This window comes from Chaetodon trifascialis, chromosome 14 (assembly GCF_039877785.1).
Source record: "Chaetodon trifascialis isolate fChaTrf1 chromosome 14, fChaTrf1.hap1, whole genome shotgun sequence".
NCBI classification, from domain to species: domain Eukaryota; kingdom Metazoa; phylum Chordata; class Actinopteri; order Chaetodontiformes; family Chaetodontidae; genus Chaetodon; species Chaetodon trifascialis.
In genome coordinates this window covers 11,717,501-11,739,862 of record NC_092069.1, presented here as the reverse complement: position 1 = coordinate 11,739,862, position 22,362 = coordinate 11,717,501, and the positions used below count along the sequence as shown (strand labels likewise).

The 22,362-nt window shown below is 44.3% G+C and overlaps 1 protein-coding gene across 3 annotated transcripts in view; it reads right to left on the bottom strand.

Annotated features, from left to right (window-relative positions):
- Positions 1–860: 860 nt before the first annotated feature.
- LOC139341998 (AT-rich interactive domain-containing protein 1B-like) overlaps positions 861–22,362 on the bottom strand; it is a 167,764-nt gene continuing 146,262 nt past the window's right edge. For 2 of the 3 annotated variants that reach the window (XM_070978811.1, XM_070978812.1), the window contains 13 exons: positions 19,565–19,701; positions 17,833–17,936; positions 15,611–15,805; positions 14,733–14,948; positions 13,431–13,650; positions 8,975–9,116; positions 7,439–7,608; positions 6,392–6,524; positions 6,134–6,253; positions 5,894–5,969; positions 4,861–5,599; positions 4,396–4,526; positions 861–4,029 (listed from right to left, as the gene is read on the bottom strand). In XM_070978811.1, the coding sequence (XP_070834912.1) occupies positions 2,206–4,029; positions 4,396–4,526; positions 4,861–5,599; positions 5,894–5,969; positions 6,134–6,253; positions 6,392–6,524; positions 7,439–7,608; positions 8,975–9,116; positions 13,431–13,650; positions 14,733–14,948; positions 15,611–15,805; positions 17,833–17,936; positions 19,565–19,701 (4,207 nt within the window). In that variant the 3' untranslated portion in view covers positions 861–2,205. The remainder of the gene's footprint in view (positions 4,030–4,395; positions 4,527–4,860; positions 5,600–5,893; positions 5,970–6,133; positions 6,254–6,391; positions 6,525–7,438; positions 7,609–8,974; positions 9,117–13,430; positions 13,651–14,732; positions 14,949–15,610; positions 15,806–17,832; positions 17,937–19,564; positions 19,702–22,362) is intronic. The other variant, XM_070978813.1, reaches the window with a different exon arrangement.

The following is a 22,362-nucleotide window of genomic DNA, read 5'->3' as shown; positions in this document are numbered from 1 at the left end:
CAGACAACATGCTATGCATCGGTGACCACAACAACACACAGGGATGTCAATGGAGTTTAATCTGAAAACCAACAGAGTCTCGAAACAGCAGAGATGAGACACTCAGTGGCCGAAAGAGTGAAACTGGAAACATATTTGACCTATTGATGAATGTACACCCTCCATGAATTCCTTCTGTCACTATCTGCTCTGTCTCACAGTGTAAGTGAGGGGCAGGGTTTCACACTGCATACATGCTCAGGGAGTTTTTTTTTTCTTTGTCCTCAACCCAAACAGTCCCAACGATAACGCAAACGGGGAACAGGCTCGTGTCTCATCTTCAGATCGACTGTCTTTCCTCTTTGAATGATTTTATTCAGTGTTTTATGAACTGGAGCAGCCGCATATTACAGGCAGCACACAGCTCACTGTTCAGGAGGGACTGACCTTTGCAGTAAAAACTCACAGCACCTTATTCCCAGACAGACAGCGATGTTGATAGTCATGGTTTAAAAAAAAAAAAATCTTACTGTCAGCAACACGCTCTAAAATATTCATTTCAGAACGATCTAATTCAAGAGGCATTATCAACACCTTAAAAATAAAATGATGTGATATAAAGTAATACAGCTGACCTGTTAATGTCTGAGTGCACATTAGAGATTCACAGATGGGAAACATTTGCAATATACATCAGAGACCACTGACGTGATACCTGAACAGCCACAATCTTTATCTTTAGGCTGAAAGAATCAGGTCCTCTTATCACGCGTCCTCTGAAGCATGACAGTTACTGTATAATTAAACTGTAAGGCTGGAGGAGTCTGTCGCGACTGTGATCAATTACTCCTGAATGAAATCAATGAAAGGCAGTTCATGTAAGCAGTTGATGTTTGTTTTATTGACCTAAGATTGTCTGGACATAATGCAACGTCTCCGGTGCTTAACGATGTTCATCGTACATTTATTTGTGACATGTGCAGCACAGAGTATAAATGTGTATACTGAATAAAAGAGAGACATGGAGTCATACGAAAAAAGGCAAATTTTACAATGAGCTTTCAGGACATTTTGTAGGTTCTTTTCACACATTTCTTTTAGAGCATTATCTAGATTCAAAAATATGCCCATTGACATGAATGGAGGACAGTAACAAACAGAAATGTGTTCAGTTGTCTTATGTAACCTCGCCTAGATATCCTCTCACCCTGGCACTTCCACGTTTGATTACCAAAGCGATTGTTTTCTCAGCTATAATACAATGCATACAGGAATTTTTACACTGAAACATCAGTTACATCTGCCATGTTCAAATATTTGACCCCTTTAACAAAATATGTATAATAACAATAACAAATTTTACCAACAATAAAAGCATTTGTTATAATAGTCAGAAAGTCCCATCTCTTGCTATGCTTGAGACTGAAAGAATCATGTGCGTCCATCGGACAACGGTTTATATACACAGTGATGAAAAAATACAGACATAACACAAGTGCTTAGGAAACACAAAGTTCATCTGTGAACGTTGTTGAGGCTATGATTGATAAATTCGACACTTCTTTTGACAGATGCTCTTCTCTCATGTTGATTGGCTGGTGCAATGCTGCCTCCTCATGGCCTAAAGCACACACTGCAGGTATCTTTAAAGACTTACATCTTCTTCTCAAAAAGGGACAACTTGCTCTAGTCCTATTGCACAATTTATCTTCCAGCGATGGAGACATATACATTTCAATTTAAAAAGTCAGTGTTTTTTTCCCCTCACCAGCGTTGGCAAAAAAGTTCAAACTACTGTACAGTGTCACATTTTAAATAAATACTCTCCATTAACAAAATGTTGATGAGTATATTAGCATTTATAAAACTGAAAAACATCTTGACGACTCATCGACTCAAAAGGAACCACGGAATTCAGCACCAAAATCTGGTGGCAGCTTTGGCTGAAAAAGTAAACCAACAAAAACAAATGCCGAACAAAATATCAAATGTAGCAATCCAACACCAGCAGGTATTAAATATTTGTATTAAAATGAGCTTTCAAATCCCAAACCCACTTTTTTAATAGGGCCCAGAGGCTATACATATATAGAGATATTTTGTTTATGTGGATACTTCTTTAAAAAAAACAAACATTTTCTGTCATTTTGATAAATAAAAATAGAAAACCACAGAAATATCTTGTCCGCCTCAGCGAGTACCGTGTGAGTCCTGCCTCTCTTCTTGTCATGATTTCCCTAAGTGAAAGAGAACTTGGCAAATAATAGCCACCACTCCCGCGTTGAGCACCGAGGAAATGGAGATATCTAATAATCTGCTTTCATACAGCACAAACTCTGTCTTGTTCTCCTCCACTTTAGCCATAGCCAACAGGCCTTTAGCGGCTCTGCACATCATGTTTATGCTAGGTGGGTCCATAGGGGGGTGCCCCATGTGCAGCAAGCTGTGAGGGTTCTGCTGGTACTGCGCCATGCTAACACCATCTTCCAAGAAGCCAACCAAATTACCCACGCTGCCCTTCTGCATGGCTATGGCACGTGCTGCTGTGGGGTCTCCTTGTGCCAGGTGGGAGAGAACAGCCACCGCCATCTCCCTGTACACCTGGGCCTTCCTCTGACCCACGTAGCGGACTAAGACAGTGAAGAGTTTCTCCTGTCGGCTGAAAGGCGGCGTAGCTAGCAGGAGGTCGACGTTGCCGCCCAGGATGCTCAGCTTGCAGAGGCACTCCAGCACCAGTCTCTGGGGAGTGAGCTGGGAGTGGGGTGCTGCTGAAGGGAAGGGGTCCTGGGCTTCAGCTGAAGGGCACACCATCCAGTGGAGAAGGCCATCCAGTATGGGGAGGCAGATAGTGTCTGGATAGGTGGAAAGATCCAGCTGACCCGAGATATTGGCAAGAGTGACCATGGCATTCTCCCTGAGCAGACTCAGACACTCCCACCACCACTCCTCTTTGCTACTCGACAGCCCCCGCTCCTGCTGCTCGTCTCTCTGGTAGCTGGGGGGCGACCTGTTCCTCTCCGGGTGCTGGTGGTGCAGCAGGAGCAACCTACCCAGAAGAAGAACCAGAGCAGGGTGGCGCGACATATCCAGGTCGTTACCTGGGATAAAGGACAAGCTCCGGACGATGTTGGAGACGCAGAGGCACCGCTTGGACAGTGAGTCCTGCCAGGCGGAGGTTGTGGAGAGCGGAGCCTCGTCCAAACAGCGAGGTTCATCCTCCAGCAAAGTGATGTGGTCCTGCTCCCCGTCCGAATGCACCCTGAAGGGGTAGGATGGCAGGGAGCGTGCGGGGTGGGCATAAGAAAGGGCGTCAACCCGAGCACACAGGACATCATCAATAGTAGCAGTGATATGTTTCAGTGGTTGTTTCTTCCCCTCGTCCACCTCAGTTTCCTCTTTGTTCTCATTTCCTGTCTTTTCATTGGCCCTGGCAGGTGGCTCACTCCGGGGTTCAAATTGGGTTTGAATGTGTGCGGTGGAATCACCTCCACCTGCCTGCCAGTGAAGCAACCCGCTAGTGAACTCAGTGACGTAACCTAAGTGCTCTGTCATGTCTTCAATCGGGTCCTCTTTGTGGACAATCTTGATGGGGAGCTTATCGTACTTACTGGCTTGTTTAGGTTTAGGTTCTAGCTCAGTGACAGGCTGGTCGATACACTCTTTTTTACTCTCTGCTTCTTTTTCACTCTCTTCTTCTTCTTTTGCCTCTTTCTCTCCATCCTCTTCTTTTTCCTCCTTTATGCTCAGCTCAGACTCCTCCTTCTCACCATTGACCTCAGCTGACTCTGGCTCTGCAGTGACTGGTGGAGCTTCCTCCATGATGCCTCCTGCTGGCTCCACTTGCGTCTCTGCTGCTGTAGCTGACTCAGGCTCAGGTTGGACAGCAGACTCTGTCTCCTGGTCGGGGATGGCTTCTTTGTTCTGATCAGAAGCAGGATCCAAAAGGCTTTTCTGAGCAACAGTCCCCACCTCAAACTCTTCCAAGATGCCAAATATCTCGATCAGGAAACGGCGGAAGTACTCCACAATCAGCTCGAGGAATCCAGGCAACTGGTCAGACAAATAGAAAAGAAATGGCAACAAATTAAGCAGAAGGAGATCAGGCGTGTTGCCAAGTAGTCCCAGGTGGTGAATGCAGGCAAAGATTTACTATCGGGGGAGCATTTTTCATTCAAATGACTTTTTTTAATAGTCATAATATTTTGAGCCCTTTGGGTTACATTAACAAAGCAGAACGGCATAATGGTTTTCTAAATATTTTCCCTTGACTGAATTTTGTGATCCTAACTACAATAAAAAAGGTTAATCTGGAAGATCAGGTTTGAAGAGACACACTGTAGGTCACACTGTCCCAGCATGCTGTAGTGGACTTAATGAATATGTTCTGTCAGTCAGCTGTCATGAAACTGGCTTTACCTGGGAGAGGTTAAAGGAGGCCACAGTGCTGTCATCGTACAGCAGGATGTTGATGGTGTCTAGAGCCCATGTGCTCTCTGCCAGGAGGCCGGACTTCAGAGACATCATCACTCGCCAGGCCTCAGGCGTTCCTGGGATTAAAACAGCAGGATTTTTGGAATCAGGAAAGAAAAAAAAGGATGATCAGACATTGTCCAAATGATAAAAGGGACATGGAGCAGAGTAGATCAGTGTAATGCCTTCCACTCATTTACCTCATGTTGTGCTAGTTCTACCTGAAAATTAGATTTGGATGTACATCTGAGGCAGAGATAAAATGTGTGTTTTATAGAGCATGAAAATACTGTAAAATGCACGACACAATTAAGTAATCAGTGATGATTCCACCAAAGGGCCTTACCAACCCATCCACCTCACAGTTATATCCAAAACTGCAAATAATTTAATAATGGGACTCCATCTCACCAGTGTCCTTGGAGTTGAGCTTCCGTCGGGGCTTGAGCATGGGCATGGTGGCCTCCACTGATCCTGGTGGGTAATTGAGGTCCCGCCTCAGGTTGGGAGGAAACTGACCAAGGGGTCCACTGCCCTGTGTGCCCATCATGGTCATCCCTGGCTTGGGCATCTTCATGGGTGACATGAACGGTGCTTTGCTGGGGGACATCCTGGAGTCTATGGAGCGCTGGAAGGCCCCTGGACTGGGCGCTCTGGGCAGGTGGTTGGCCATGGATGTAGAGTTGGAATAAGAAGATGGTTGGCGTGAGGACAGGGTAGCCATGCCGCCTGATGATGACATGTAGGGAGACTGTCGGTGCCACTGCTCCTGCCCGGGCCGTCCGTCCATGTCATCTCTACCGATTGAGCCATACGGTGGCATTTGTGATGGCGGCCCCTGTCTGTTGGGGTAGGGATAGCCGAGGTCTGTCCTGGATGGCCACATGTTGGGGCCATCGGTAGCATGGTTAGGAGTGGGCCCCCCACCCATCATACTGTGCTGGCTCTGACCTGAGGGGCCCATGCGGTCCCGGGGATAAGGGAAGGGGAACTGTCCCTGGATGGGTCTGTGTTCAGGGCCTGAGTACCCACCACTGTAGTGGTTGTACATGTCCGGCTGCTGGTTGGCGTACTGCATGGCATACATGTCACTCTCGTGTCTCTTGGGTGGGGGGCCATACATGCCGTCCATGGGTCGTTTGTAGCCCTGCTGAAGCAAGGATGTCGATAGTTCATGAATATTTTTTTGTTAGTAGAACACCCAGCCATGGTAGATTCATTCTCATTATTCTACTGCAGCATAAATGTTATAGAATCATTATAATAATTACAGTCACGGCTTTATATGAGTAGCACCTTATATGCAATGGGGCAGCCCAAAATACTAAAACAGTATCAAGAATAAAAACAAAAACACAACATTACAGTGAATGCTGATTGAAGAGTAGGATTAGTGGTGATGCATGTGAGCTGACAACCACATTTGACAAATGAGGTCTCTCACCTGTTGCTGTGGGTACATCCCAGATGGATGCATCCCATATGGCATGCCGGGATACTGCTGACCGTAGCCATCGTGTCTGAAACACAGCAGAGAGGAGAGGAGGAACATGTCACTCACTGAAGACATATCATTTTGGTATGTTTTTGACTTTTTACACAAGTTTGTACTACACACACACACACACACACACACACACACACACACACACACACACACACACACACACACACTGGTGCTGACCTCTGCTGTGATGGGTATCTACTGGGGGAGTACATGCTACCCTCACTGTTAGAAGGTCCCATGTTGTTCTGACTCCCAGGGGGACCCATGCTCCCCTCCATCCCCATAACATGGTCCGGTCTGAGGATCAAACAACAGGAGAGACTTCATGCTACTGATAATACATCACTGATAACTGATAAAGCACATATAATACATGAAAATACTACAGTAGGCCTCATGTTAGGGAAATGCCTTTCTGGTGATTTGTTTAACTACCTCCTCTCATAGCCTGGCCCATATGGATATGGCGACCGTTGGCTCATGCTCAAGGCTGATGGGGGTCGACCATACATGTCCTGAATACCTCCAGCAGGAATCTGGCCTGGCATATAGGGATCAGCTCCTGCCACTGTGAGGGAGGAAAGTAAATGAGGTAAAAGCATCTCAGGATATCTTCTAAGATAGTCAAGACAACATGAACCAAATGGAAAAGAGAACAGAGACTTTAAGAGGCTAAGACAAGCCAAAATCTAGTCAACTCTAACTATGATTGTCCTAGAATCCAGTTCGCACTGACAATATTTTCTGCTCACCACCAGGTGGCAGCCTTCCTCTATGAATATTCACCACTTTCTTTAATGAAACCTATTGTTCTGGGGCTGCAACTGTTGTTATGCAGCTAGCACGCACCATATTATACATTCAGTCTCCATTCTCTTCAGTCTTCAGAGGGGCCGCTATCCTTTCTAAAACTACTGTTTGTTCTGAAAACTAAACCACATGAGTTGGTCAAAACAGGTGCTTCTCAGCAGGATGGGAAGGATGAAAGGTTGAAAATGAGAAGGATGAAAAGGATGAACAAAGTTAGGATGAGATGAAGGCTCAGCTACAAGAACATCAGACGAGCTGGTGTGTTTTCGATAAAGGGATGCATGGTGCAACAAACACTTCTTATCTCCTGTCATCGTTTTAGTAGTAAAACACACACACACATCTGTCCTGATCTAAGACGACACGGTGACTAGACAATGAATTAGACCAACGAGGTAGACGAAAGAACAATGGCTTTAGGATACATGAGTCATTTTGACAAAGAGCCATTTAAGTTTATGTGAATTTTGAAGATGAAGTTTTAACTTTAAATATCTTCATTCACGAGCTATGTCCAAGTTTATAAAGCAATGCATATTGATAAATAGCAATAGTTGATTCAAATGGGTTTCAAAATTCTGTTTATTGACATAAATCTCAAAATAATCTGTGAGACTGGGGAAAGAGGTCATGGTGTTAGTATTTCTGTGTCACTGTGGGTGCCTCACTCACTCTTCCTCATCCCGGCGAAGGGGTCCTTTGTGTCATATTGCATCCTCATCATCATATCAGGCATGCTGAGGCCCTGCTGGTAAGGAGCTGAGGGGGGCAGCGAGGTAGCACGCTTCTGGAAGGCCGGGTCACTTACCTCCGAGAAAGGGTCCTGCACGCTCACACTGCTCCTGGACAAGGGGCGGAGGGAGGGATGGGGAGGAGAGACAGGGGACAAGGTGGAGGCTGTGTGAGAGGTGGAAACCATGGACTGTACACACTGAAAATATGGATATGTGTACAGTGAAGACGTTCTATCTAAAAGAAATGCTTTTATTTTGGAAAGTCACTTGTAAATGTTTACATGATGGATTTTTTTTTATTTTTATGTGAAATTCAATTAAATTGAGCTTCATTATTATACATAAGACTACGGCCAAAGAGTACCAAAGAATATGACAGTACTAGTAGAGACAGCAAAGGTGACGGCAGATGCATTAATACATAAAACATAAATAAAATAGAATGTGATTATTTGCTCATCCTTTTTGACACATCCAGTAGCAAACTTAAAACAACACAAAGACAATATATTTAATGTCTAACCTCATTATGTTCATTGATTTTTTACCTGCTTATTCTGAGTTTGATGCAACACGTTTCAAAGAAGTTGTGACAGGAGCAACTAAAGACTGGGAAAGCTATGGAATGTTCCAAAAACACCTGTTTGGAACATTCCAGAGGTAAACAGGTTCGTTGGTAACAGGTGATTTTGGAATTGGGGTAGTGTTTGTTCTTGTACCATATCAAGAAATACTAGCAGAAAAATGCTCTGATGGACTTCGATGCAAAATGTGCCCTCATATTTTAGAAACTGTTTGTAAGAGTAACTAGTAACTGTAACTGTCCAATAAATGCAGTGGAGTGAAAGGTATCGTAAAAGTAGAAGTAGCATACAGTGAGTAAATGTACTTACTTTCCACCACTGTTATTGTTGTCATCTTTTATATCTATTTGTGTCATGCAACACTCGTTACAAGAAAACAACTTCTCACACATAATATCACAAACAAAGGAAACAAAGAACTCTTTCTACTCTCACAGGCTACAAATAAAATGTGCCGCAAAAAAGGCTCCCACACTTTCTAATCATACAACAAGAAATCGGCAGAGATGAGAGACATTTTACAGGGGAGAAAAACTTCAATCATCACATAAAGAGCAAGAAAGCGAAAAAAAGATTGTGTCTTCAATCTCACCTAAATCACTTAAAATCTGTTTCTATGGACGTTGGGAGTATATGTGAACATAACTGTGCACGTAGGGATATTTACCCTTTAGTTAAACCTGCCTCACTGCACTGTGGTTGCCTCATGAGATAATATTCAAGTTTCAGGTTTATAACATACATCAACAATCCTTGCTTTTACATATCGAACACTGTATGTGCTGACTGACAGATGTCACACTGTGACAATATTAATATAAGTAATGACAGCAGTAGATAAAGCAGCACAGTAGTTGTAGTGTTAGCAGTGCAGTATGTGTGTGTGGTACCTGTTGGGGGGCAGTGGTGTGACCTGTCCCAGGGGGGTGGTGGCAGGTGTGGGTGGTTTCAGATCTCCTGCTGTCTCTGCTGTAGAGCTGCTGCCAGAGGACTGGGGCGTCTGCGGGCCTTGGAGGGAGCCGCCTGAATTAGCTGGAAGACACAAGCATCCTTATCATTATTATTTTAGCTAGACGATTCAAGAAATTCATGGTAAAAACTGTGACACATTCAGACTGCAGGGCAGCCCACCCCCCCACCCCCCACCCCCCCCACCCCATGTCTTCAGATATGATCTGGAAGCTGGTTCGAGTTAGAACGGCCACAGTGGGCTTTTGCCGCAGTAAGGTGCTGTATTAGAGAGATAACTTTGGACTTAAGGCCAAAGCACTAACAGTGAAGCCCTACATGAGAAGTGAGCTCCAGCAAACCAGCTACACGAGGGCAGAGAGGACGAGCATGGAGGGCCTGCTTACCGGCGGAGGAAGAGGAGAAGGGAAAGGAGGCAGGAGGAGGACACAGCGGAGAGAAGGGGAGGATTCCTCTGAGGGAATTGCCCACTCGGGGGGTTTTGCAGCACAGCTCTTTATTTGGAAGCCGTTTGAAGATGGTTTAACTGGCTTTTTTTAGGTGTGCCATGGACTTGATGAGGGGTTCATGTGGAGGGCTAAGCCTGGGGCCACAGATGTATTTGAAGAAGATATCGTGTATATATCTTCCATTAGTGTATTTGGTGAAAATTAAGCCAATATTTCAGCAAACATCCCCTGAATATGAGCGAGGGGCATGAGAAAGCTTGTGCTTGTGACCTCCTCCTAAAAAAATACATCCCCTCACACAGACAACTCAAACTGGGGTTAAAATTGGGATAGCGCACTATCTTGTTATGATACCACATTTCTGTGAATTTCACAGTTCAGATGACTGGAAAATCATAAGAATGACGAGCTGCAAGAGACCACCACACAAAGAACCCCCAACCAGATAAAACCAAGGGATACAAATTCCCAGAAGAGGGTTTAATGGAAACTGTGGATCATTCCGGCTAAAAGATGACAAAGACGGAGAAAGAGAGAATATGAAAGTGTCCTAATGAGCATTTAGCGTCAGAAGACTTTCTCTGGAGCAGCCTCAGTGGCCTTTCCCTGCACCGCACGTTTCCACAGGACAAAAAAAAAAAAAAAAAAGGAAAAGGAAAGACTTGAGCTTTAAAAATTCATGCTAATTCTGAATTATTCAATGATACCCCCCTGCCTCTACATCACAGGAGCTGGAAGGAGAGAAAGAAAGGGAGACAGAGACGCGGAGAAATGGTGATCCCACAATGACGAGCAGAGGTAGGAGAGAGGGCAAAGCAGGGGCAGTGAGCATTAGGGAGTCTTCACTTCCTGGGATATCCCTGCTTCAGATAAACATGAACGTGCACGCACATGCACACGTGGACAAGTGCAAACAATGGTGGGGTGAGCCAAGGTTAAGACATCCGCCATTCCTCAAGAGCAGGCGGGCAGACGGATACATAATACAGAGCGGCGGGGGTACGAAGATGGAGGGCAGCGTGAACTCGAGTGCCCTCTGCTCCACATTTAGAGGGAGACAAGAATGACAGAGGAGGCGATGAGGGAAAAAAGTGTGTGCGTGTGCGAAAGAGGCATGTGGCTGATGTGTGTGCGCAGGAGAGCCTGTGTGTGTGTGTGTGTGTGTCAGCGGGTGACATAATCCAGAGGGGTGGTAGTGGTTAAGGGGGGGGGGAGTCAGTCAGCCGAGCCAGTTTTGTGAATGAAAGGTGACGGCGAGGTCGAGTTTGTTTACATTCTACATTCCAGTCCTCATTAATCACTCCCCACACCCCTCCACCACCACCACCACCACCACTACTACTACTGCACACACACACTCACACCACCTCCACGCCACCACCCCCATCAGCCCGCTGGACAAGCTCCCTCAGTGACATCATTGGGCTGTCAGTCTATATATAGGCTGGCAGGCTGTCAGTAGGGCAGTTTGCACTTTGGAGCAGGGAAGCATATATAGTAGATCAACACAGAGGTGAAGCAGGGAAGTGGATGGAGTTTTTTCCAGCTTGTCAACCTGCAGTACTCACAATGCATTTTAGAATGAGGGTGTGTAAGTAATAAAAATGTGTTTAAGACAAGGAAGCGACTGAACCTTGATGGGAAGTAAAAACATCTCCCTGACAAGCAGATTTTTATGTATTTGTTGAACATTTCATAGCAGTTTAAATGTCATCTATAAGGAAAATTTTGGTTTCATCACTACTTGGGTTTGTGTAGCTTTGGCCTACATTTCTGTTGGTTATGCTACATTGTTCTGATTACAAAGTAATTGCTGGAACAAACCGGCATGACTGCGCTGAAGTCAGACGGAGCAAGAAACAAGCATTCAGACAATCATACAGGTTGTAAACAAGTCAACAGTTGCCAGATTATTTTTACCACTTGATTTAGAAGTAAAAAAAATGGAAAGTGAGCACACCCGAAATGCAACTAATAATATGGGTAAACGTTTTCCTGTGATTCAAAGGTTATTACTTCACAGGAATACGTCCCTCTATCGCCTGGTTCCCTGGGATGACCTGCCATAAAAGAAGTTTGATTTTAAAAAGAGTACAGATACTTTTTTTTTTATGTTATTCTTTCATACTCATTAAGCAGCAGCAGTTTCAACAACCAACACAGGATAATAATAGTGATGATAATAGTAATAATCTCTAGTTGCACAGATCATGGCTGATTCTTCTGCTACAGTAAGAACGTTAAACTTGTGGTTTTCTGTAATGTCGCATCAGTATGACAACACGAGCTGAAGCATTACTCCTGTGAGGACCACCCGTCCTTACATATGCAGGTGATATAACTTCGATCAAGTGTTGCAGCATAAGCACTCTACAGTTTAATGCTGCATATGCAAAAGGCGGTCCAAACATCACGAGTATCGACCTTTTCATATTTCACAATAGAAGCTGTCTCTGATTATGTGTACCATCAGCTGATGTGGGCAAAATGAGATCCTGCGAAATTGATGTGGTTTGATCCCCTTGAACAGAGGAGAGGGGGGCTGCATTATGAATTATAAAGTGTCACAAGCCAGAGGGAACATGAATTCATTCACATGTGTTTATATATGTGTGCGCGTGTGTGGCTCATGTGTACTGTATGTACATGTGTGTATGTATTCAAATGAAGGCAGGTGCTCTTTTCCACCCACCAGGAAAAGCAATCTGCAGTGTCTCAGGCAGGTGAAGTGCTCTGATGTTCTATTTAAAAGCCAGGGTCACTTTTCTCATCTCCGCTGCAAATTAGAGATGTGACCTTACCACTCTATATTGCTCCAACTCTTTCTCTCTCCTCGTCTGATCCTCACGTCACAATTGTGCACAGAGACGCGTGGTGTGAACGGCTAATATACACAAACAAAAAGCACCCTTAGTGTTATGGCGCCGCTCCAAAAGAGGACTACTTAACCTCTAAAGCACAGTAATCAAATAAAGGTGAGTCATGGGTTTGAGGCACGAATAGTGATCATAACATCTCTCACCTTCATTAAACTGAGAATCACCTCATCAAAACAGTGCTAATATTCACTCATCTCTTGTGGGTTTCAAGGAGCATTTGTGTATCCATGCTATTTTTTTAATAATAATAATGATGCACTTTCTGGCTGGCCATGCTATGGTAAGTTGTTAGAGGTCAAATTAGAAGAAAAACATGTACATTTTGTTGAAGTTTGTTATTTGTAAATGCTTTGAGAAGCACAGTGCAATCCCATTAAAAAAGTAACCTCAGGAGCACTTAATGAACTGACTGCTTTTTGGAGAACTTGCTGCATTTTATTGTTAGATTTGTATTTCATTGTTTCAATTATTCCTGAAATAAGGACATAAGACATGACATGAGGAAATTTCACTCCCATGACACTTCCTCCTTAAAATATCTGGAAACAATCTGGACATGTAAACCCGATGTTGGTGTTTTAATGCACTCTCTGGCAGCCACATGGAGTTCAACAGCTCTCTGAACTGTCCTCACAGTGTTCATTTATGCTTTTGGCTCACGATGAAGCACTTCACTGTTGGTAATCTTTAAGATTTTGTGTTTGGAGAGTGTAACCCTGTTGACTTTGGAAAGTTTGGCTAATTCATCTAATGTGCACCTACGCTGGAGGACAAATTTACACAACCTGCTGGATAAGTAGTCCACACATGGTGCTAACATTTCTGCCAGTCCTCCAAGATGCTAGCGCGGCAGCTATGAACTTGACTTAGAGGTTTCTGACTCAGCTGGTGATGTTGTACACTACACTGCCGTGAATACAGATCACAGTTTCTCTGATGATTCCTGACACCTGTAGTTTGATCAGCAGCACCTGTTGTTTGGCTGCCGACAGATGGGAGAGCGGAGTCGTGAAAAAAACCCAGCAAACCGGTTTGTTATCAGTCCTTACCAGGTGAGGGCGGCTGGATCTTGACCTGCTTCCTGCTGTCCCCTCCAGCTATGCTGCCGCCGCTGCTGCTGTCTGCCGGCGGCTCTTCTCCCCTCTCCATCTTACACTCATAGGCGAACAGATACTGGATGTACTGCTTCTTGAGCGAGCTGGCAGAGCTGCTGGATGTACCCACGTTCAGGTTGGTGGACAACTCGCGCCACTTCTTGTTCTTGTTTACCTGAGTGGTTGAGGGTTGGGGGGGGGTGTTAACAAGACACATAGATAAAATAAAATGAGTATCACTGACAGTGTAGGGCAAAGAGTCCTTTCTTTGTAGTCATGTCCTCTCTATATGTACCCCAGTAGTATCAGCCCCACCCTTGGTCGACCGCAGCCTGCTGAATTTAATCAAAATAATCAATTCCATGGCTGAGCACTTAACGTTTTACTTACTATGACCAAAGAGCTGTAGATGACTTTTGAGTTATGCACATCAACAGCAAAAACAGTCCTACATTACATGGCCAAAAGTATGTGTACACCCCTGACCACACACTTTTAATCTGGAGCTGTTTTTCATGGTGAGGTGACCCTCATCAGTTCAAATCCAGGGAAATGCTAATACTACCCAACAGTTTTTGGAAGGTGGGGTCTGGTTTCAACATGACAGTGTCTTCAGGCATTAAGAAAGGTCCATAAAGTAAAGATTTTCCAGATTTTGGTGTGGGTGAACTTGACCAGCATACACAGAGCCTCAACCTCATCTGTCCGACTGAACTGGAACAGCGACTCTGAGCACTCACTAATGCAGTTGTGGCAGGTTTCAAAGTGGAGGCTGTTACAGCAGCATAAAAATGCCCATGCTTTTGGAATAAGATGTGTTATGTGTCCACATACTTTTGGCCATGTAGTCATTTCCTGGTTTCTCTAGGTTTCCAGTACATCGTGCTGCACACAGTATGTAAAGCTATGTATGTTTTCCATTTTTATAACATGTGGTTCGACACACGTGGAGTTTTCTCAGAGCTCGAGTATTGTGACATTTTCATGAATATGGGTGCTCCAAGATTGATTTCATGTATCTCATTCTCTTGAGTACATCTCTCAACATTTACAAGACACCATATGCCACGCTGCTTCAGTGCACTTTGCTGGAGAATATTAAGCAGCTCATGTACATGGGCAGAATGATATGAGTTTACTGTATGTGTTTGGGGATGTCGTGCTCAGAATATTTTTGAACTGTGCAATCTGTCATCTGGTACATGGGATCTACATCATCCAAACATATCAACACCAAGTGTACTCTCTATGTGTTACCATGGCGAGGCCTCCTATCTCTCGAACAGCTGTGTAGAGCTTCCAGAGGTCCAGCGGCTTCTTGCCCACAGCGGGAAGCTGGGCCACAGGCGTGCCCCTCTCCTCCATGAAAGTCAGGTATCGCTCCACCCAGCCCCGCCTCTCCGGCTCCACGCCTAGCTCAAACAGCCGCGTGATTCGCTCCCCGCTGAGGGAGGAGGAGTTAGGGTTGGCTTTCTGGTGACAGATGAAGAGAAAACATATCTTATTATATTAAATGGTATACTACTGTACATGTGCAGCACAATAATAAAGCTGTTTTTTCTAAACTTTTCATTTATATCTTGTACTTGACGTGTTTATGAATTCTAACTTCATGCACAGTATATGCTATGTATTCTCTTATATAGTCTGTTCTGCACTTTTTTTCCTTTGCTGTATACTGTTCCTGTTTTCTGCAACAACAACCCACTCTCCCCATGGGGATCATTAAAGTTTCATCCCATATTTGCACATTCTGAAGTAGGCCCTTGGTTGAATGACCAAGCAAAAATAAACACTTCTTTAGAGCGTTTTGTTCGGTGTGCAGCTCGTGTTTGCTTCAACGTTCACTCACAGCACATTCATATCCCTCCAGTTGAAATTGGTAGACCAAGTTTAATCCCACGCAGCCTTGTCTGGCTCCAGTCCAGGTTTAGAAAGACTTTTTTAAGAATACTTTTGATGAAGCAATTACAGAATAATCCTTCAGTCATACATAAGCCAATCAAACAAATGGCGTGGACTGACATTATTGTCCATAAAGGGAAACTGGCCTTGTTTCATTGAAGGCTGGTTTGGCCTCTTCTTGGTCTGTTATTGAGACTTATTCAGCGAATGAAAAAGTTTCGAGTACTTACGGGACTGGAGGGGGTCTTGAGGGGCCAGGGGGGGCTGCTGATGCTGTCGCTGTCGTCTCCGTGGTAGGAGGACAGGCTGGCTGGGCTGGGTGAGAGCGGGGAGGGCACGGGCAGGGCCCCGCCCGGCGTGGCTGGCTGGGACACACACTGCTGGGAGCCACTGCTGCTGTTATTGTTGCTGTAGCCATCCTGTAGCTGGTGAGAAAGAAAGAAGAGGAGGACTTTAATTTTCTTCTGATGGAAGCATTCATCACTGGAAGGTTGTGTCACCCACCTCCTCAGTAATGGTATATCGATACGCAAGTCCACACAACAACAGTGAGACCAGAGTTTGAAACCTGGCATACGGTAGAAAGTGCTGTACTTAAGTATAAGTTTGAGGTACTTCGCTTCCACTTCCATTTTAAGTCATACTTTTTACTTACATTACATTTATTTGACTGTTGTGATTACTAATTATTAATCAAATTTTCATCTGAAGTCTTGGTCCATCTTACAGTATAAAAAGTGATGCTTTGTTAGCACTTCATGCACTCATATATAACCAGGAAAATATAAAGTAGAAAAATCTGCTCCACCTCAATTCGGGACAAATTTCAAATTCTGCATACATCTTAAAGTAATAATACACATATAATAACACATTATAAGGGGCACATTTAACTGATACACATTTTTAATTCAGCAAAATTCAAAATGCAGGACTTTTAAATCAATAATATAGTATTTTTTTCATTGTAATTTTGCTACTTTTACTTCAATAAACTAAAAGTATTAATACCACAGTGTCAAAGTACTTGGATTATAACTATTGATGCATTTCAGTGTGCATCACTTGTGGCTGGTAAAGGTGGAGCTTATGTATATATACAATCATATATCAATAATTATTTGTTGATTGTATTAGGAATTAATAACAAAATCTATAAAGTAACTTGTGACTATAGCTGTGAAATGTGGTGGAGTAATAGCTTAAAGTAGCAAAAAATGGAAATACACAAGTAAAGGACAAGTTCCTCACAATTGAGTAAATGTGAAACAGCCTTATGGCAGAAGCACGGCTCAGCACAAACAGACGCATGTGTCTACATGCAAGAGCCTTAAAATGCATGCAGATCAGTACGTATTACTCAATGTCCATATATGTGAGTATGTGAATCTTTATACAAGCTCCAATTTGTGTAAATCACTCCATGTTCGCTGACATCAGTGTGTGCGTATGTGTGTGTGTGAGAGAAAGAGACTGCGAAAGAGGGAACAACAGCTTGACAAGTGCTTCTGGTCTGTGTACAGAATGCTCATGTCAGCAAAACCTTATCTTTCTCCCTCTCTCTTTCCCTCTCTCCTCCTCTCTCTCGGCAGACAGATCATCTCTTTTGGGAGCACTGGGGGTCTTTCTGGCTGCTCTGACTGCCTTAAATAATTCAAAAGGCCCTACTATCGTAATCAGCAAAAGAAAAGACGGGGATTTGGAGGGAGAAGACGTGTAGTGGATGTGATGGGGGCGTGTGAGTGTGTTTGTGCACGGTTGTGTGTTCTGTGTGTGTGTGGGAGAGGGGTTGTTAAGCAAAAACAAGGGGAGGGGGTAGAAAAGAGCAAAGAGCAGAGTTCTGTTGTTGCTGAGCTGAGCCAAGCTGAGCTGCAATTGTAGGGCAAAATGAGAAGTCAGCATTGTGTATTGGGACGTGTGTGTGTGTGTATGCTTGCGAGTGTGTGCATGTGTTTGTGCGTGGAGGAGGCACCGAGTCGTGTTTAAGAGATGGCGTGTCTGTGTGTGTGACTAGAAAGTCACTGGCTAGTGCGTGGCTTCTTGTCTTTATGTTAAAAAATAAATACACTCGTGCGTGTGTGTTAACACACTGTATTTCTGTGTGTACGTGCGTGTGTGTGCTGCAGATGCCAAGCCCTCTCTTTCTCTCTGCGTCTCTCTCTTTTTGCCGCTCGGGCTGCCAAAACATCAGCAAGAGAAGAGAGAGCTGGGGGCAAAAACAAAGCGAGGAAAACATTAGGAATGGTAAATGTTAAACAAATCATTAAATATGGCGAGAAAACAACCGAGATGCAGCCCACTGTGCTGAGGCAGCATATGCTGATCAGATCTGGTTTGCTTCATTAGGGGAGCGAGATCAAAAAACAAAACAAAACAAAACAAAACAAAAAACCGAGAGGGCGAGAGGGAATTGCAAAGAGAGATAGGAAGAGGAAAAAGGTCAAGGGGGTACCTTTGGTTTGTGAGGCTCGTTGGCAGGGCCGCTGTCGTCTTTCACTTCCGCTTTCGGCTTCCCGTCTGGGCTCATCATCCCGTCTCCTGACATTCCCATGCCGCCTTCACCAAGAATGAGGGAAACATTTCATAAAAAACATTTGTGCTGAATTCTTTAAGAACAGGGACTGCTGAGAGACAAATAAACATTCAGTGGGAGATACCTGTGGGCAGGTAAGCTTTGTTCTTTGACCGTCAAAATGAACATCTCAAATGAACTGATGTTGAACTCAACACAAGTTTATGATATAGACTGAATAGAATGAAGAGGCACACATAGTGTGTTTCGGTATTATGGTTGACTCCACTTGTTTTAACTCCCTGAAATGAATACAGCCTTTTGTGTGTGTGTGCTGAAAGCAGCTGGATAAAGGTTTGCATAATGTCACAGACAGTCAGTCAGGCACTGTAAAACGGCCTCTCTGCGGCTTAAATATCATATCCTCTCATTCTGTGTTCTCAAGGCCGCTCTAAAGTCTGTCCAGCCGTTCATCTCGAGGGGAGGACTGAGAAAGAAACATATAAAAAGACTGCTTCTTAAGGAATACATAGAAGGAGAATGAGATAAGACTCCACTAAAAGCGAGCCAGTGTGCTCTTACAACCTTGCTGGCTGCACATCTCAGTCTGGGAGAAATCATCCATGTTCTCACATATTCAAAGTGGCGACAGAATTGTAAGGTTGGCATTCCAGAAATGTTGGCTGACAGGAAGACTTATTTTGGTTTTCAAAGACATTTGTGTCCCTTCATGAGGTTTCTAATTGAAGAAGATGTAAGATCCGTAAAGACTACTTTTGATAGCGGCAGCAGCATATTTTTATTAATAGAAAGAGGAGGTCCTTGGATACAAGGCTCCCCTCTTTTTTTTCCCTTGTGTGCTGCAGCACGGTGGGAAAACTAATGGCTTTTTACTGTGCCCAGGGGCAAACCAGATGAGTTGTGAGGAATCTTGGTGCTCTAATTCGTTTGAAGTTTTCCAAATGTCACACATTCTGATATTTGGTTTTGAATAAAAGGTGCCTTTCATTTTCAGAGCCACAGCGCTCTGCGAGGTGCGTTTAGCAACAATGCAGTCGGGTGAAGAGCTGAAAGAAGAAGGGATACACCGCATTAATCTTTGCTCACTGGAGGGCCAGCTCGACAGGAGGAGCGAGAGCTCTGAGGAAGTAGCCGGTGTCTCAGAGAACTCTGTTGATTTCTTTTACTATCTTCTGGCCCTCTCTCTGTCTCCCTCTCTGACTCTGAATGAGAATCATCCTGAGGCGGTTCTGCTGCACGTTCAACATAAGCACACAGGTTCATCTTGAGTGGCTCAGTCTAACATTAACCTGGAGGGTTACGCTTTCTTAATCAGCAGCTTCTTCTCCGCTTTATCAACATGTAGTCTGTACATTGAACTGCAAGATAAGCCGGTGGAGATGGGGTCATAACTTGATTTCAAACCTTTGTGTATGTGTTGATAGAGGGCTGTGGGAGGCTGACGGCCTGTGTGAATGGGTTTGAATATGAACGGAAACTGAAATAATTAGAGTTTCTTTTTATTATTTAATTCTCTCGCTTATCACATATGTGTTTTCCAATGTTGCAGTTGGTTTAAAGGCTGACATTTGTGCGTCTCTTGTAAAGCATTCATATCCTAAAACAATAAAGATTACAATAACTTCTGCTAGTTGACATTTATCTAGTATACCTGAAGGCGGCATGTTGTAGGCTGGACCTTGTGCATTGGCCATGGCTGAACTGTTGTTTCCTGTTGGCTGGCTGTAGGGGACAGCGGCAGCCATGGTACTTGCCTGGCTGATGCCAGGGCCTTGATAGCTCCCCTGCCTACCACAGAGAGAGGAGACAGATGATGAACAGGTAGAGATGAATCCAGTTTGGATTCACGACGTAACGACAGGCTGTGGAGAGATAAGTGGGTCACAGTGAGAGCTGCAAAAAAACAGAAGTCACAAAATCGTACAAAGATGATATTTGGCGGTCTGTCACTGCCAAACTCCTTCCGTGTCGTCATAAAAACCAAGCAGCATGGAATGTGAAAGTCACAATAAAAAGCACAGCGCACAACATATCCCTGATCAAACACACAGCTCTCACAGAAGCTTGAAGATGAGCATGCAGTATCAGAAAAGAAAAACTCTTCTATCCTCTCCTCTACACCCCCACCTGACACACACGCTCATTTTCTCCCCGTCTTCCTCCCTCTCCCTCTCCCACAAGTCATAATTTAACTAATTAAGGTGTGCTTTTGGAGAGGATCATGTTATTTGTTGCCATGGTGACAGCAGAAATCAATCCTGCTCAATCTCCCTCCCCTAGCCTCCCCTCTCTCCCTCGCTCTCTCAGGCGGCTCATCACATGGTGTTGCAAGTGACATCAGAGGGGCTTATCTGCAACCTGCTGAATGTTAGCCATCCGTGTGTGTGTGTGTGTGTGTGTGTGTGTGTGTGTGTGTGTGTGTGTGTGTGTGTGTGTGATTGAAGGCAGTGTCTATCATTGTGTGCCAGGCAGGCCAAAGCCAGTGACATGGGGGCTGAAAGGGAACACCATGTTTGGAACAATTTGGTCTATCTCCTGCTGACTCAAGATTATCTCCTGGACAACCATATAAAAGAAGATAGGGAGAGAGGGGGAGACAGACGGAGAGGAAAAAAAAAAAACAAGAGGTGAAGGGAGAGACTCCGATGAGACTGAAAGAAAAAGAGAGGGAAGAAAGGTGGACGACTGAGAATGCAGGATGAAAGTAAATTAGAAAAGAAGACAGGAAGGGGCAGACAACTAGGGAGGCCAACAATGGGCAAAGACACACCACAAGGAGGAGTATTTGGCCCAAAATGCAACGTTGTTTTATGTGGACGAAAAGAAAAATGCTAACCGGATTTATGTCAGTCGATTCCCTCCTAACTGGCATCTTTCTCTCTTTCACACACTCACGCAGACACATAGTGTAATACCTCATGTTGGAACCGATACACATAGCCTAAGAGGAGGGATTGGCTTGGTAAACCTCCCCATAATCTCATCTCACAGATGTAATTAGTCATAGAGCACGGCTGATGATACATATGTAATCCCTCTATGGGGGCCGAGGTGCACAGGGGAGCTCCATGGCAAAGAAACAAGCTCACACCAAATCCACGCTTATCTGGCCCCATTTCCCTATAATGGGGGAAATATAGATGGCTCGGTTGCTGCCTACGTGTTCCCTAAAAAGCTTTGTGTGAGTCAAAACACAGAAATAAATTTACCTTTTGATCGTCGCACCTTCTCTCAAGCAAAAACGTACTATGGAGGGAGCGCTGTTATACCAGCAAGGAAAAAAGAAGTTTAGAGATGCCAAATGCCCGCGAACCTCATTTATCCATACTGTAAAAACACCCCTCACCCACCTTAAGCAATATAAGCAGAAGCTCTCATGTGTACTGTGAAATATCCAAATCAACAACAACAACAACAACAACAACAACAACAGTGGTTGGAGGTTTTTGGCTGTGGCGCTCTTCCATTATGACTAATTCATGTCATAAAAAAGCCCATTAGAAAGCACTTGATGGAGGCATTGCACAGCGTTTAATCACACTTAATATATGCATGTGCCGCTATCTGGGAAAAAAAAAAAAAAAATGGCACAGCGCATTCATCTTGCTTTTGGGCACCTTTGTGCCAGGGGAAAAAAACATCCTGTTGCAGCAGAGAGAGAGAGAGAAAGAGAAAGAGTGAGTGAAGGAAGAGTGGAAGCAGGGGAGAGAGGAGGGATGGAGAGATGGAAATGGAGGGAGAGGAAGAGAAGAAGAAGGAGAGTGGAGGGAAAAAGAGAAGGAGGGAGGGAAATTAAGGCAGAGTAGAATGTGTATGGGTCCCTGGTGGACCGATGGGGGGCGTATTCCCAGCTCAGGGCCCCTGAGCTGGAGGTAATCGCTGTTCCATGAGACTAAGTCGAGGGAACGAACACACACACACACACACACACACACACACACACACTAACACTCTCTCTCTCAGTAAAAAACACAGCAACATCTACTGTATCCTACCACCGTCAGGTCGGCGCACTCTCAGTTTGTTGTCTAGGAGTGGCCTGAGGAGAGAAAGAGAGAAACAGTGCAGGGAAACTCTACCTCCTCTCTGAGCTTTATGGATTTTTTTTCAAGAAAAGTTAGAATTACGAATGTTGCCATTACAGATGTATGAAAATGTTCAATCTTTTGTTCGGCCTGTTCAGACACCATTAGGACAGAGGAGCCACTGAATCACACAGTTACTTCAGAGTGATAACTACTGTTCTATTGTTTTTCTATTCACTAAATAACTAAATGCTCCACACTTTACATTCTCTACTCTACATTGTTTTTTTCTGCACTAATAATTCTGCACACACACACGCACACAAGCATGCACACGCACACACACGCACACACACAAAAGAGCTGAAACAATCACCATGCTGTCCACGATAACATGTACATACATACAGGAACACTAAAACAC